Source organism: Notolepis coatsorum (genome assembly GCF_963971535.1).
Source record: "Notolepis coatsorum genome assembly, chromosome: 7".
NCBI lineage: Eukaryota > Metazoa > Chordata > Actinopteri > Aulopiformes > Paralepididae > Notolepis > Notolepis coatsorum.
The window spans coordinates 175,693,046-175,709,130 of record NC_140171.1 but is presented as its reverse complement, the minus strand read 5'-3'; the positions used below and the strand labels follow the sequence as shown (position 1 = coordinate 175,709,130).

The 16,085-nt window shown below is 46.5% G+C and overlaps 1 protein-coding gene across 1 annotated transcript in view; it reads left to right on the top strand.

The window, feature by feature from the left end:
* LOC311231846 (phosphorylase b kinase regulatory subunit alpha, skeletal muscle isoform-like) overlaps positions 1-16,085 on the top strand; it is a gene marked incomplete at both ends in the record, with an annotated part of 218,579 nt that overhangs the window by 80,008 nt on the left and 122,486 nt on the right. The window contains 2 exons of the mRNA XM_084318467.1: positions 9,201-9,310; positions 10,380-10,524. Coding sequence (XP_084174593.1) covers positions 9,201-9,310; positions 10,380-10,524 — 255 coding nt within the window. The remainder of the gene's footprint in view (positions 1-9,200; positions 9,311-10,379; positions 10,525-16,085) is intronic.

Sequence of the window (16,085 nt, the reverse complement as noted above, 5' to 3'; positions counted from 1 at the left end):
CTGAACCCCTCTCACCCTCCAGAGAGTCGACGAGAGCCATCTGAGACCCGTCCTCTGATCCCCTATCTTCCTCCAGAGAGTCGATGAGGCCCATCTGAGACCCATCCTCTGATCCACCAAGACTGTCTTCAGTCTCCGGCGCGTTCCCATCAGCAGTCTCTATGGGTAGGAAGCTGATATCCAGAATCAGGTTGCGATGCACCACTCTCGTCTTCCCCTTTTCATCTTCCAACTTGTAGACATGAGTCTGTGGGTTGCTGTCCATGACAGTATAGACTGTTGGTTCCCACTTGTCCGCAAGTTTCTTCTTCCCCCTCTCACCTTTGTTTGCGAGGAGCACCCTGTCTCCCACGTTCAAGCAGATCCCCTTGACTTTACGGTTGTAACCTCTGGCTTGCTTGTCTTGCTCCTTGACAGCATGTCTCCGAGCAACGTCTGCTGCTTCATGGAGGTGGGACATAAGCGTTGTCGCGTAACTGCTGTAGTCAACAACCACTGGGTCATGCAGAACCTGTCTGAACATTACGTCAACAGGGAGCCTCGGAATCCGCCCAAACATTAGGTGGAAAGGTGCATACCCAGTAGTCTCATGCACCGTCGCATTGTATGCAAATGTCAGAGTCTGTATTTGCTGAGGCCACCTGGCCTTCTCCCTCAGCGGCAGCGAACGGATCATGCCTCCCAGGGTTCTGTTAAACCTCTCGGTCCCTCCGTTCCCCATGGGATGGTAGGCGGTAGTGTGTGACTTGGAGACTCCCGACAGTCTAAGCAGTTCCGCAATGAGCTCGCTCTCGAAGTTGGCTCCTTGATCCGTATGTATGCGCTTCGCAAATCCATACACACAGAACACGTGATCCCACAACTTCCTCGCAACTTGCTTCGCTCGTTGATTCGAGCAGGGAAAGGCATGTGCCTTCGTGAAATGATCCGTCAGGACAAGGACATCTACTGAACGCTGATTGTTATCCTCTGCACTCCAGAAGTCCAAACACACTAGTTCCATGGGAGCGGAGGTCCTTATACTCTCAAGCGGAGCCCTGGCAGACGGATCTGGAGTCTTGGCCAAAATGCACCTCTGGCAGCACTTCACATAGTCCTTAACTTGGCGCTCCATCCTTGGCCAAAATAAGCGTTGTCTTGTCAGGTAGATCGTCCTTGCCTGCCCTTGATGTCTGGCTAGGTCATGCACGCCCCGCAAAGCCTTGTCCACTAGACTCCGGGGTAAGACGAACTGAAGCCTCCTCTGCTTGCTCAACGGATCTTTGGTGACTCTATAGAGCACTCCGTCAGTGACCTTCAGTCTCTCCCATTGTCTGATCAGCACCAGAGCACTCGCGCCCAGACCTTCTCTCTCTCGCCTCGATGGCCTCCTCTGTCGAGTCAGAAAAGACGTGACCTTTGAGATGTCAGGGTCACTCTCTTGGCTCCTCTGAAGCTCTGTCAGGGAAAAGGCAGGCAGCGAATCCTGTCCCGGCGGAGCAAGATGTTGAACGGTCTGTACCAACTCTGTCGCCCTGGACTCTGCAGCTGCATCCCAATGGTCATGAGAATCAAGGACCGCCTTCACAGCACTGTCACACAGGGGCGGCGAATACTGGGACTGCATCACAGCGACGCTCTCTGACCTCTCCGCCTGTTGACACTGGACCCTCAAACGGAAGGCATCTTGAACTCCGTTCACTCCAACCTCACCCGCTTCGGCGAGCAGATTGCCGTAGGACTCAGTGACCAGCCGGCGCCCAACCGTCTTGGCAAACGGATCCCGGCTGAGAGCATCAGCCACCATTCTTGACTCTGCGATGTGCTTCAGGCTGAACGTATAAGGAGCGAGCTTCGCGACCCACCGTTGTTCACAAGCGTCGAGCTTAGGCTTTGTCATTATATAGGTGAGTGGATTATTGTCCGTCCATACAGTGAAGGAGTTGCCCTTCAGCCAATGGCTGAACTTGTCACACACACTCCACTTCAGTGCCAAAAACTCGAGCCGATGGGCTGGGTAATTCTTCTGAGAACTGCTCAGGGTCTTGCTTGCGAAAGCTATGGGGCGCGCTTTACTTTCACCAGCTGGTACTTGTGACAACACCGCCCCGAGCCCGTCCAATGAAGCATCGGTCGACAGAATCAAGGGACGTGAGAAATCAGGATGCGCCAGAACCACGCAGTCCAGCAGACTCTCTCTTAGACTGACGAAGGCGACGTCACACTCTGAAGTCCAGTCATCGGGTCCCAGTCTCCTGAATGTTCCTGCCTTCACCTTCACCTTCGTCCTTCCTTTCCTCTTCTGTCCCCCAGTCAGGGCGAACAGCGGTTTGGCGATGGAAGAGCAATTAGGGATGAAGTGCTGATAGAAGAAGACCATTCCCAGATAGGACTTTATCCTCCGTACTGAGGGCGTGCACCCGTCTTCTTCCATCAGATCTGTGCTAGACATGCTGGATATGACCTCCACCTTCGCAGGATCCACAGCCACTCCGTTACCATCTATGATATGGCCCAGAAACTTGACGGACGACCTCATCAGATGACACTTTTTCGGGCTCAACTTGAGGTTGTGGTCTCGCAGTCGCTGGAAGACGACCTCCAGTCTTTGTAACGCCTCCTCTTCCGTCGATCCGAAGACCAGTAGGTCGTCCAGATAGCATAACAGGCTGCTGAAGTTCATGTCTCCGAATATACTCAGCATCATGCGCATAAATGAGGCAGGACTATTGCACAGTCCCTGCGGCATTCTATTATACTCATGCAGGCCTATCGGTGTAGTGAACGCCATGTATCTCTTATCCTCTTCAGCCATGGGAACGTTGTAGAAGCCGGACGTCAAGTCCATCGTGCTGAAGAAGGTGTTCCCCCCCAAGGCGGCCAGACAGTCCGACTGATGTGGAAGAGGATGGGCGTCTTTCAGTGTTCTTGCATTCAACCATCGGAAATCGGTGCAGATCCTCAGATTACCGTCCTTTTTCCATACCATCACCAGCGGTGAAGCATAATCACTCACTGATTTTCGGATTATCCCTTGCTGCTCCATGTCTGTCAAGACCTGTCGTAGTTTCTGGTAGTGAGCAGGGGGTACTCTCCGGTAAGGAAGGCGGAATGGGCGATCATCGGTCAGTCGAATGCGGTGGACGAAGCCCTTTGCCTCACCACAGTCCATCTCATGCTTGGAGAAGATGTCGGTGTAAGACTCGAGCAGCTGGACCAACTTCTCCTTCCCTGCGTTGCTGGCATGACAGGGTTGGATATCGAGTTTGTCAAGACCAACATCACGTAGCCTCTGCTCGAAGTCAGAGGGACTGGTTGCCGTATGGTGCTCAGTCGCGGGAGCGCTGTCGATCCGACTACAGCCTTGGAGGAGCTCCAAATCCTCCACAGCTAAGCAGGGAGACACATTTGCCAGCTTACAGTTCCTCTTCAGCGTAACAGGTCTGTCAGACAGGTTGGTGACCTTCATGGGGACCCACCCATCACCCCACAGAGGTGTCACGACCCGACCAACCATAATATTACGTGGCATGGACCTTGATGAAGTCGGCTTCACTATCACGGTGCTTCCCGGCGACATGACGGTATTCTTGGGTAGCTTACCCCAGACGAGGTGTTCTTGCATCACCAGAAGAGTGATTGACTGCTTGAGCTTGACCGTGCCGATCTTATCCGGTACCTTCTCACCCCTCCATCGGGACGTATTCGCCATGAGGTCCAAGAACTGTTCACACCCTGGGGATGAGGATGGGCTACAGACGGAGATGAGCCGCCAGTAATCGTCACTGTCCTTCAACTTGTGCATGAGGAACTTGATCACGTTCGTGCCGATGATGAGATCATCCCTCTGGCCCGGCACTACAAGGACTGGTACGATGCAGCTCACTCCATATACTTTCAGTTCAACTTCGTACACACACTTCGGTTTAGTGAGTTTTCCTCCACACCCCACTAAAACCACGTCCTCAGTCATCAGTCTTTGTTCTTGCAATACTTTTCCTTTCAACATCCTTTCCTCTGCATCTTCACTGAAAGTACAGGCCATGGAGCCTGAGTCGAGCATCCCTTGCATCTGAAACATATTATTCACGTTGACTGGAGCATAGAACAGCTCATCATACGGCTCAACTCTTTGCGTGTTCTGTGCTATGATCTTCACACCAGCCGGTGCTGCACCGCACTCTTTCACATAACACTGTTCATGGCCACTTTCAGCACTGAGGGTCTGACTGTCCTCACCCACACGTTCCCTCCTCCAATGCGGGTTAGTCAGTTTAAAGACTGCCGCTCTCTGGGTGAGCGCGCGCCCTGGCCTCTCTGTCTGGGAGGGGAACTGCGACAGTCTCTGTGGATATGGCCAGGTTTAAAGCAACCCAAACACAGGTGCTCCCGCATGCAGTGTGCCACAGTGGAGTGCTCCGCCGATCTGCATATCTTGCAGTCAAACTGTTGTCGTCCATACATTGGCTGGTTGTTCTGAGCCATCGGCTGGTAGCTCTTAGGGACCGGCAGAATGTTCTGAGCCATCGGCTGGTAGCTCTGAGGGATCGGCAGAATGTTCTGAGCCATCGGCTGGTAGCTCTGAGGGATCGGCAGAATGTTCTGAGCCATTACTTGGCTATTCTGCGCCATCGCTTGACTGTTCTGAGAGAGTGTCCGGTCAAGCAGGCCAATCAGAGTCATCAGACAGTTCCCATCTATCTGAGGAGCAGACGTGACACTCGCTCCCACCTGGACAGGGGGCGACTCTGGAAGGTTAGGCGTAGACAACCCCTCGAACACAGGTGTCTGGACATGAACTGTTAAAGGTCTCCCCAGACCTGCACGGTTTGTTCTGGCGTCCCGCTGTCCTCTCATGCTGATCTGATGACGGTCAACATGCTCCTGTATTTCACCAGCTGTCCACTTCTCTGGCGCTTTGAACCGCAAGATTGCAGCAAGGGAAGGATCAGGGCAATACTTTACGAACATTATGGTCACCTCTCGACGGGGGTCATCAATATGTCGCCCATGCCTGCTCAGGCCCTCCTCTGCTGCATCAACAGCCTTGTTAAGTCGGATCCAATACTCGACAGGGTCCTCCCCTGGCACAGGCACAGTGTTATAGAAATCCGCAAGAGGCATACTTGAGCATGACACGCCACCGAAATGTTGTTTCAGTATGTCAGTCACAACCCTCGGGTTCTCTTGAGGCTTTAGTGACGGGTTGCTACGGAGCGTTATCTTTACAATGTCTCTGGCTCTGCCCATCAGTCTGGACAACATCTCCTGATGCTGCTCGTCCACTCCTATACCTCTCTTCCTCAGGTAGGTGTCCATGAGCTCCTCCCACTCATGCACTGAGAGCTTGTCAGACCCATCTCCTCTGTACACTGGAGGCTCCCTCACATCCGACTGCATGACCAGCTTTACACCAGTCAGGTTGAGTGTGGAGTCGACGCGTGGTTGGCTCCCACCCGGGTATTGAACCCGCTCTTGACTGCCTTCATTCGCCCGGCTCTCTCCCCTCATCTGAGCCGATATTGACTGTCCCACCTGCTGGGCGATGTGTGATATCAGGTCACTCAATGCTGGGTCGTTCCTGTCGGGGATGGCCGTAGGTGAAAAGGCAGGCCTGTGGGCAAAGGGTGTGTGGCTCGGTAGATGGGTTGAGGTGAAGACTGGGGAACCTTCATTGCCCGGGGCACTAACCTGCTGGGTCTGACTGGGCGCTCGTGACCTCCCTTCACCACCCTGCCAGCCCAGTGAGTTAAATCGAGCCAACAGCTGTGCCCCCCTCCCGGACGCAAAATCACTAGGGCCATGAACCACCCTCTCCTCAATGGCTCCCCCCTCTACAACAGACCCGCTCTCTGAAACGGCCCCCACCTCTACATTATCGTGATCCATTCTATTTTATTTTCTAAAATGGGCTATCAACAAAGAAGGAGAAAAAAAAATTAAATATATACTGCGGATCACAATATGTTTACCTTGGCCATTACCAATACTATGCCAAAATAGTGGAGAAATATTTGATTATAATATTGTTCTTGGCTATCCCACTACGAGAGAGGAGAAGAAAAATATATAACAAGGTCACTATATTTTTCATTTGGCTATTCCACCACAAAGGAGGAGAAGAAAAATATATTATCAGGTCACTATATTTTTCAATTGGCTATTCCACCACAAAAGAGGAAAAGAAAAATATATTATCAGGTCACTATATTTTTCAATTGGCTATTCCACCACAAAAGAGAAAAAGACAAATATATTATCAGGTCACTATATTTTTCAATTGGCTATTCCACCACAAAAGAGAAAAAGAAAAATATATTATCAGGTCACTATATTTTTCAATTGGCTATTCCACCACAAAAGAGGAAAAGAAAAATATATAACAAGGTCACTATATTTTTCAATTGGCTATTCCACCACAAAAGAGGAAAAGAAAAATATATTATCAGGTCACTATATTTTTCTGTTGGCTATTCCTATACCAGGAAAGAGAATAAAAATATATATATATATTGGTCACAATATTTTTCAATAAACCAGAAATCAGAAATCAAAGAAAGAAGAAAAAAAAATTCACTTCGACGACACTCTTCCCGGCGACCAATCTGGCGTTGGTTCTTGTGTTGTCCTGGTCACGGCACCACTGTAACTGGTCTAAGGTCACCCTCTGTGTCGTCGTCGTGCATTGGAAGTGAAGACTCAGTCGTGGCCATTTCAGTATTTAATTCTGTTGGCAATACAGATAACACCATTATCATTTGTCCACAGGATGGCGCCAAAACAGCTAGCAGGCCCTTTCAGCATTCCAGATAGTCTCAATGGCATTTTTAATCAAACATTGAAATAACACATTTATAATGAAACAAAGATAATACAAAATAAACAATAGGATCCCTTAAATTACCTGTTGGCAATACAGATAACACCATTATCATTTGTCCACAGGATGGCGCCAAAACAGCTAGCAGGCTGCAATGGGGAAATATGCCATCACGTCAGGTTGAGGCCTACATGTAACTCTCAGACCATAACTACTAGTTCAATCACATGTGTCATACAAAAGAGTTCGCCACCACAGCTAAACCACATTACAAAAAGTGCAGAATTGTTCACATTAACACAGTTACCACTATATACAATTCCGGTTCATTGCCCGACAACTTATTTACAATAGTGCGTTCTTTTAGACCTGATATATTTACAGACACTGACGCACGTCTTACCCCTTTCAGCATTCCAGATAGTCTGGCGCGAAAGGGGAAGTGCAAGGGGAAATACGTCACTTCGGCAGGAAGTGACGACGGCTTCAAAATAAAAGACTATGAGTAAAAGATAATAATAAACAAATTAAAGTAATAACGTTAGGGAGGGATCTTTGTGGAATACAACATTAGTATATTTTATATACCTGCTACACGCGCTGAGCAGGCGCCCCGACCGAACTGTAGGAGTCGCTGTTTACAACGACCCGGACCCACCCCGCCAGCTTCTCCCACCCTCTAATACTGCCAATTGTATTAGTGTGAACGGCCAGCCAAGCTGGTGACAACCCCGGAGCTGTGAGCTGGATTCGAACAGGCGAATCTAGCCGCTCCGGGGTTTGGTGACGAACGCAATCTCCGCTACGCCACCTGACCGATCTACCTTAAGATATTATAATATTTTACCTCTACAGCTACTTAGTAGTTAGTTGTAGTTATACATATGAAATGGTTTGTATTTTTGTTTTTGTTTACATGTTTAGCTTTTTCACCTTAACTTCTTCTGGACATTTAGAGAACATTTTATGGGTTATCACATTTTTTGGACATGATAGTTTATGCATTTTTGATATATATGTGACTCGGCATGGTCAAGGCCGACTTGTGACGGCGATTTGCATTCCTCAGAAATCGCTAAAATTTTTAGCATTTCAGAAAAAAGTCTAAATAGAAATATTGCATTTTTGACTGCTTTGAAATGTTCTTTCTCTGTTCCCTTATTTGCAAAACTTAATACAGCTTGTAAATGAGTTAATTATTGTTAGATCGTCCGACAGTATGGGGAAAAAACTACATTTGCGGGGAGTGGAGCCTCTGAATGGTGTGGCCTGGTGTGTGCGAGCGCCTGTTCATTACAGCTCATTCATTACACGGTACGCTCTGCTTTCATCATAGCGGAGAGAACGACAACGTAAGTTACACTTCTATCTTAAAGGAAAACTCCAACATTTTGGGAAATTAGCTTATTTGCCATCTACCCTGGAGTTAGACAAGAAGATAGATACCCTTTTTCTTCTCTGTGCATGCAGTAGGAGTAGGAAGACACGCACCGTTAGCCTAGCTTAGCGTCAGTCACTGGAAGTAGGTTCCTCCATTAGCCTAGTTCCCAACGTCTTCCTACTCCTACTGCATGCACAGAGAAGAAAAAAGGTATGTATCTTCTTGTCTAACTCCAGGGTAGATGGCAAATAAGCTAATTTCCCAAAATGTTGGAGTTTTCCTTTAACATCCCAGGGAACTAATGGGATAACTGGGGATGTTGTTTGCTCCTGACAAGAGTCTCAAAGTCTGGGGTGATGGTAGACAAAGCAACTCTGAGGTCATGCTCAATGTCCAATCTGTTCCTCCGCTCTGTCTTCAGCTGGACCAGAGCTGAGAAGCCACTTTCACAAAGATAGGTAGTATAATATATATATATATAATATATATATATAAAGATAGGTAGTGCACAAGTTGAGAAACACTGCTAAAGGACCCAATGTCTGTACCTGGTCACATATATAAATCACAATAGAAAAACATTTTTGAAAAACCCCTCACTGATTGTTCTAACATGCAGATTTGTGCATTTCCTAATGGAATATTAGCTCATTTGAGTATGTTAATAACATAATATATAAAAGTCCAAATTCAATGTGTCAAGTCGCCCCTTCATTATTTCCTTTTTTTTTTTACAGTTATTATACTTAAATTGTATTACTTTCAGAATTCATATCAAACTATCCCCTTGTATTATCCCCGTATTACTCGTTATATTTAACTAGATCTCATCACGCAGTGGGCCTTGGCTATGACCAGTAATGGTTAAGTTTAGCGGTAAACCAACAGGTGAAAGAGTTTGGGATCTGCAGCTCGGTGAGCGACGCCCCACTCCCAGGGAGTAAAGGTCTCTCCAGGCGACGGGACGACTAATATTAACAATATTAATGATGTAATATTAACCCCCACTCTGCCCTTTAGGTCGTAACCAGCGGCTCGGTCTGACCGGGAGGCCGTACAAACGGATCGGAGTCCTGGGAACATCAAAGTTCTACCTGATCAGAGACACCATCTTCACCTTCGCCCCACAGGTAACAGTTTCACAGTAAACAGTTGTACAGTAAGTGGTATGAAATACTTGCTTTTAGCTAACTCACCGAGTCCCACGACAGGCAGCAAATGGGGTCTCGAAACAAAAAAGGGGTAATCCACACCACACCATGCAAACAAAGGTTTTAACATCCACAACAGAAAACAGCAGGCCGTGTGCCTGTTCAGACCAACACCAAGTCCTGGAACACTGGGTTTGTTCTGTTCAGACCAACACCAAGTCCTGGAACACTGGGTTTGTTCTGTTCAGACCAACACCACGTCCTGGAACACTGGGTTTGTTCTGTTCAGACCAACACCAAGTCCTGGAACACTGGGTTTGTTCTGTTCAGACCAACACCACGTCCTGGAACACTGGGTTTGTTCTGTTCAGACCAACACCAAGTCCTGGAACACTGGGTTTGTTCTGTTCAGACCAACACCAAGTCCTGGAACACTGGGTTTGTTCTGTTCAGACCAACACCAAGTCCTGGAACACTGGGTTTGTTCTGTTCAGACCAACACCAAGTCCTGGAACACTGGGTTTGTTCTGTTCAGACCAACACCACGTCCTGGAACACTGGGTTTGTTCTGTTCAGACCAACACCAAGTCCTGGAACACTGGGTTTGTTCTGTTCAGACCAACACCACGTCCTGGAACACTGGGTTTGTTCTGTTCAGACCAACACCAAGTCCTGGAACACTGGGTTTGTTCTGTTCAGACCAACACCAAGTCCTGGAACACTGGGTTTGTTCCAAGACTGAGGACATGCAGGACTGGAGTCATGGCAGGTATGATTTCTCAGCACAACAATGATTTTGTTCAGCAATGTTTTGTTGCTGAATGAAAACAAACGTGAGTAGGTGGGGAATATGATATTATAGTGGCATTAGGCAAACATTTCTGTGTGACTCATTGTATATAAGATAAGATATTCCTTTATTGATCCGCTTGGGGAAATGCAGGCACCATATAGCAGCACGAGACACATCTTCTGAATATTCTGTTGTTGGAAATGATCACATTTCAATATATTCCTGTTAAATTGTTGTACTTTTCTCCTCTTGCAGTTCATTGATCACCAGCAATTTTATTTGGCTCTCGACAACAACATGATCATAGAGATGCTTCGGACTGAACTAGCATATCTCTGCTCGCGCTGGCGGATGACTGGCCGCCCCACTGTCACCTTCCCCATCTCACAGAGCATGCTCAGTAAGTGACTTGTGTTGTCTCACAGAGCATGCTCAGTAAGTGACTTGTGTTGTCTCACAGAGCATGCTCAGTAAGTGACTTGTGTTGTCTCACAGAGCGTGCTCAGTAAGTGACTTGTGTTGTCTCACAGAGCATGCTCAGTAAGTGACTTGTGTTGTCTCACAGAGCATGCTCAGTAAGTGACTTGTGTTGTCTCACAGAGCATGCTCAGTAAGTGACTTGTGTTGTCTCACAGAGCATGCTCAGTAAGTGACTTGTGTTGTCTCACAGAGCATGCTGAGTAAGTGACTTGTGTTGTCTCACAGAGCATGCTCAGTAAGTGACTTGTGTTGTCTCACAGAGCATGCTCAGTAAGTGACTTGTGTTGTCTCACAGAGCATGCTCAGTAAGTGACTTGTGTTGTCTCACAGAGCATGCTCAGTAAGTGACTTGTGTTGTCTCACAGAGCATGCTCAGTAAGTGACTTGTGTTGTCTCACAGAGCATGCTCAGTAAGTGACTTGTGTTGTCTCACAGAGCATGCTCAGTAAGTGACTTGTGTTGTCTCACAGAGCATGCTCAGTAAGTGACTTGTGTTGTGTCACAGAGCATGCTCAGTAAGTGACTTGTGTTGTCTCACAGAGCATGCTCAGTAAGTGACCTGTGTTGTCTCACAGAGCATGCTCAGTAAGTGACTTGTATTGTCTCACAGAGCATGCTCAGTAAGTGACTTGTGTTGTCTCACAGAGCATGCTCAGTAAGTGACTTGTGTTGTCTCACAGAGCGTGCTCAGTAAGTGACTTGTGTTGTCTCACAGAGCATGCTCAGTAAGTGACTTGTGTTGTCTCACAGAGCATGCTCAGTAAGTGACTTGTGTTGTCTCACAGAGCATGCTCAGTAAGTGACTTGTGTTGTCTCACAGAGCATGCTCAGTAAGTGACTTGTGTTGTGTCACAGAGCATGCTCAGTAAGTGACTTGTGTTGTCTCACAGAGCATGCTCAGTAAGTGACCTGTGTTGTCTCACAGAGCATGCTCAGTAAGTGACTTGTATTGTCTCACAGAGCATGCTCAGTAAGTGACTTGTGTTGTCTCACAGAGCATGCTCAGTAAGTGACTTGTGTTGTCTCACAGAGCGTGCTCAGTAAGTGACTTGTGTTGTCTCACAGAGCGTGCTCAGTAAGTGACTTGTGTTGTCTCACAGAGCATGCTCAGTAAGTGACTTGTGTTGTCTCACAGAGCATGCTCAGTAAGTGACTTGTGTTGTCTCACAGAGCATGCTCAGTAAGTGACTTGTGTTGTCTCACAGAGCATGCTCAGTAAGTGACTTGTGTTGTCTCACAGAGCATGCTCAGTAAGTGACTTGTGTTGTCTCACAGAGCATGCTCAGTAAGTGACTTGTGTTGTCTCACAGAGCGTGCTCAGTAAGTGACTTGTGTTGTCTCACAGAGCATGCTCAGTAAGTGACTTGTGTTGTGTCACAGAGCATGCTCAGTAAGTGACTTGTGTTGTCTCACAGAGCATGCTCAGTAAGTGACCTGTGTTGTCTCACAGAGCATGCTCAGTAAGTGACTTGTATTGTCTCACAGAGCATGCTCAGTAAGTGACTTGTGTTGTCTCACAGAGCACGCTCAGTAAGTGACTTGTGTTGTCTCACAGAGCGTGCTCAGTAAGTGACTTGTGTTGTCTCACAGAGCGTGCTCAGTAAGTGACTTGTGTTGTCTCACAGAGCATGCTCAGTAAGTGACTTGTGTTGTCTCACAGAGCATGCTCAGTAAGTGACTTGTGTTGTCTCACAGAGCACGCTCAGTAAGTGACTTGTGTTGTCTCACAGAGCATGCTCAGTAAGTGACTTGTGTTGTCTCACAGAGCATGCTCAGTAAGTGACTTGTGTTGTCTCACAGAGCGTGCTCAGTAAGTGACTTGTGTTGTCTCACAGAGCGTGCTCAGTACGTGACTTGTGTTGTCTCACAGAGCATGCTCAGTAAGTGACTTGTGTTGTCTCACAGAGCGTGCTCAGTAAGTGACTTGTGTTGTCTCACAGAGCATGCTCAGTAAGTGACTTGTGTTGTCTCACAGAGCATGCTCAGTAAGTGACTTGTGTTGTCTCACAGAGCACTCTCAGTAAGTGACTTGTGTTGTCTCACAGAGCATGCTCAGTAAGTGACTTGTGTTGTCTCACAGAGCATGCTCAGTAAGTGACTTGTGTTGTCTCACAGAGCATGCTCAGTAAGTGACTTGTGTTGTCTCACAGAGCATGCTCAGTAAGTGACTTGTGTTGTCTCACAGAGCATGCTCAGTAAGTAATATTCCAGTAAGCTCTTTAATAACCCCTTAAGCCTGAGCGGTCCGGTACCGGTACAAAATTAATATCATGTCATAAATAGATCAATACAGTCCGTATTAATTAACCCCTTAAGCCCGAGCGTTCCGGTACCAGTACGAGATTGATACGCCATAAATAGATGAATACAGAACGTATTAATTAATGTTGCATTTCTTTTTCAAATGTAGCCAAGAGTAAAGACCCTAACCCTGCCAAAACAGCAGTCAAAGTGTATATTTTCAGCATTATGTTTGTTTACCAATGATTTTAAGTGTTATATGAATAGTTTATAGAAATCTCAGCGCATTGAGACGGAAACCAGCGTATATTGACGTGAGGACATGGCGCAACCTAACTTGAGTGTAGTCTTTTGAAAGAAGAGACCCAGGGCTTTCGATGGGCTTTAAAATTTCATAAAACTACACTTCCCAGCTCACGCCAGCCCCTGTCAATCATCTGACTTCCAGCCTGAACTTATTTTTGTCATTATATCTCACGGGTCGAACAAACCTGAACGTTAATGCCATAAAATAGAACATAGTTTGTTTCTTCACCTTTCTGTGAACGTCTAGAAAAAGAATGCATCTCAATCTGATGAAAATGGTGGAGCTATGGACATTATAAAAGAGTAACTGTACTTACAGTAGATTTCATTCACAGTCTTTGCTGCCCTGTCAGGGGCGCCTGCCCTGGTGGTACTAAACCCAGATTGAACTCTGCCATTGGAAATGTATAACTTGGCCAATAAGGTCATTTATAGGCCTGATATTCTATATTCTAATCATATTTCAAATTGCATGTGTCGGGATGGCAAAATTCAGTACTGTATCTACAAAAAACCCTGTAAATCAACTGCGCTTTATTCATTTGCTTAAATTTCTTTCAGAATTGTTCACGTCTGGTCAATGTTAGCATGGTGTTATTCACTGTCAATGATGGAAAAGAAAAAATATATAATAATAAATAATTGATATTCTCCTTTGCTTCATTACAATTTACTCAAGCATATGAACTGACACAATATTTCTGACACTGCAATACATTCCCTGATATCCATAGTTGTCCCTAGATACTAGGGGTGTAACGATGCGACCTCACAACGATTAATTTAGATTACGATTATTCAGGCAACGATTAATTTTTGATACATTTTCGATCAGTTAATTCCCCCAAAATGTTTGAATACACAAATGTGGCTGGGGGAACTGATTCACTCAGCATGAATGGACTATAGGTCAATAAAAACAATAAAAAAAAATAAAAAAAAAATAAAAAAAATAATAATCTTTTTTTTAAGTTTCTATTCATTTTGATTATAATCGTTTCTAACATTTTCAAATCGATGCAGTTGAATCGTCACATTAGAATCGATGCATTTCGATTCATCGATGCATCGTTACACCCCTACTAGATACCAAGAACAATTAGCATGTAGAAGTGGAGCAATCTTCCAGGTATGTGCTTTTAGGTGAATTTTCTGAAAATATGGCTTAAAGTAATAGATGTGATTTTTGAAACCCTATAGCCCTATTTCCTTCTTACCAATGATGATGAATACAGCTTTCTGGGCACAATCCAAGCTGTTCCTCATATTAGCAGCTGTCTGTACAACATGGCTGACGCTAACTGAAACTTACTCCAGCTGTCTGTACAACATGGCTGACGCTAACTGAACCTTACTCCACCTGTCTGTACAACATGGCTGACGCTAACTGAACCTTACTCCACCTGTCTGTACAACATGGCTGAAGCTAACTGAACCTTACTCCACCTGTCTGTACAACATGGCTGACGCTAACTGAACCTTACTCCACCTGTCTGTACAACATGGCTGACGCTAACTGAACCTTACCCCACCTGTCTGTACAACATGGCTGACGCTAACTGAACCTTACTCCACCTGTCTGTACAACATGGCTGACGCTAACTGAACCTTACTCCACCTGTCTGTACAACATGGCTGACGCTAACTGAACCTTACTCCACCTGTCTGTACAACATGGCTGACGCTAACTGAACCTTACTCCACCTGTCTGTACAACATGGCTGAAGCTAACTGAACCTTACTCCACCTGTCTGTACAACATGGCTGAAGCTAACTGAACCTTACCCCACCTGTCTGTACAACATGGCTGAAGCTAACTGAAACTTACTCCACCTGTCTGTACAACATGGCTGACGCTAACTGAAACTTACTCCACCTGTCTGTACAACATGGCTGACGCTAACTGAAACTTACTCCACCTGTCTGTACAACATGGCTGAAGCTAACTGAAACTTACTCCACCTGTCTGTACAACATGGCTGACGCTAACTGAACCTTACTCCACCTGTCTGTACAACATGGCTGACGCTAACTGAACCTTACTCCACCTGTCTGTACAACATGGCTGAAGCTAACTGAACCTTACTCCACCTGTCTGTACAACATGGCTGACGCTAACTGAACCTTACTCCACCTGTCTGTACAACATGGCTGAAGCTAACTGGAACTTACCCCACCTGTCTGTACAACATGGCTGACGCTAACTGAACCTTACTCCACCTGTCTGTACAACATGGCTGACGCTAACTGAACCTTACCCCACCTGTCTGTACAACATGGCTGACGCTAACTGAACCTTACTCCACCTGTCTGTACAACATGGCTGACGCTAACTGAACCTTACCCCACCTGTCTGTACAACATGGCTGACGCTAACTGAACCTTACTCCAGCTGTCTGTACAACATGGCTGAAGCTAACTGAAACTTACTCCACCTGTCTGTACAACATGGCTGAAGCTAACTGAACCTTACTCCACCTGTCTGTACAACATGGCTGAAGCTAACTGAAACTTACTCCACCTGTCTGTACAACATGGCTGAAGCTAACTGAACCTTACTCCACCTGTCTGTACAACATGGCTGACGCTAACTGAACCTTACTCCACCTGTCTGTACAACATGGCTGAAGCTAACTGAACCTTACCCCACCTGTCTGTACAACATGGCTGAAGCTAACTGAAACTTACTCCACCTGTCTGTACAACATGGCTGACGCTAACTGAACCTTACTCCACCTGTCTGTACAACATGGCTGACGCTAACTGAACCTTACCCCACCTGTCTGTACAACATGGCTGACGCTAACTGAAACTTACTCCACCTGTCTGTACAACATGGCTGAAGCTAACTGAACCTTACTCCACCTGTCTGTACAACATGGCTGACGCTAACTGAACCTTACCCCACCTGTCTGTACAACATGGCTGACGCTA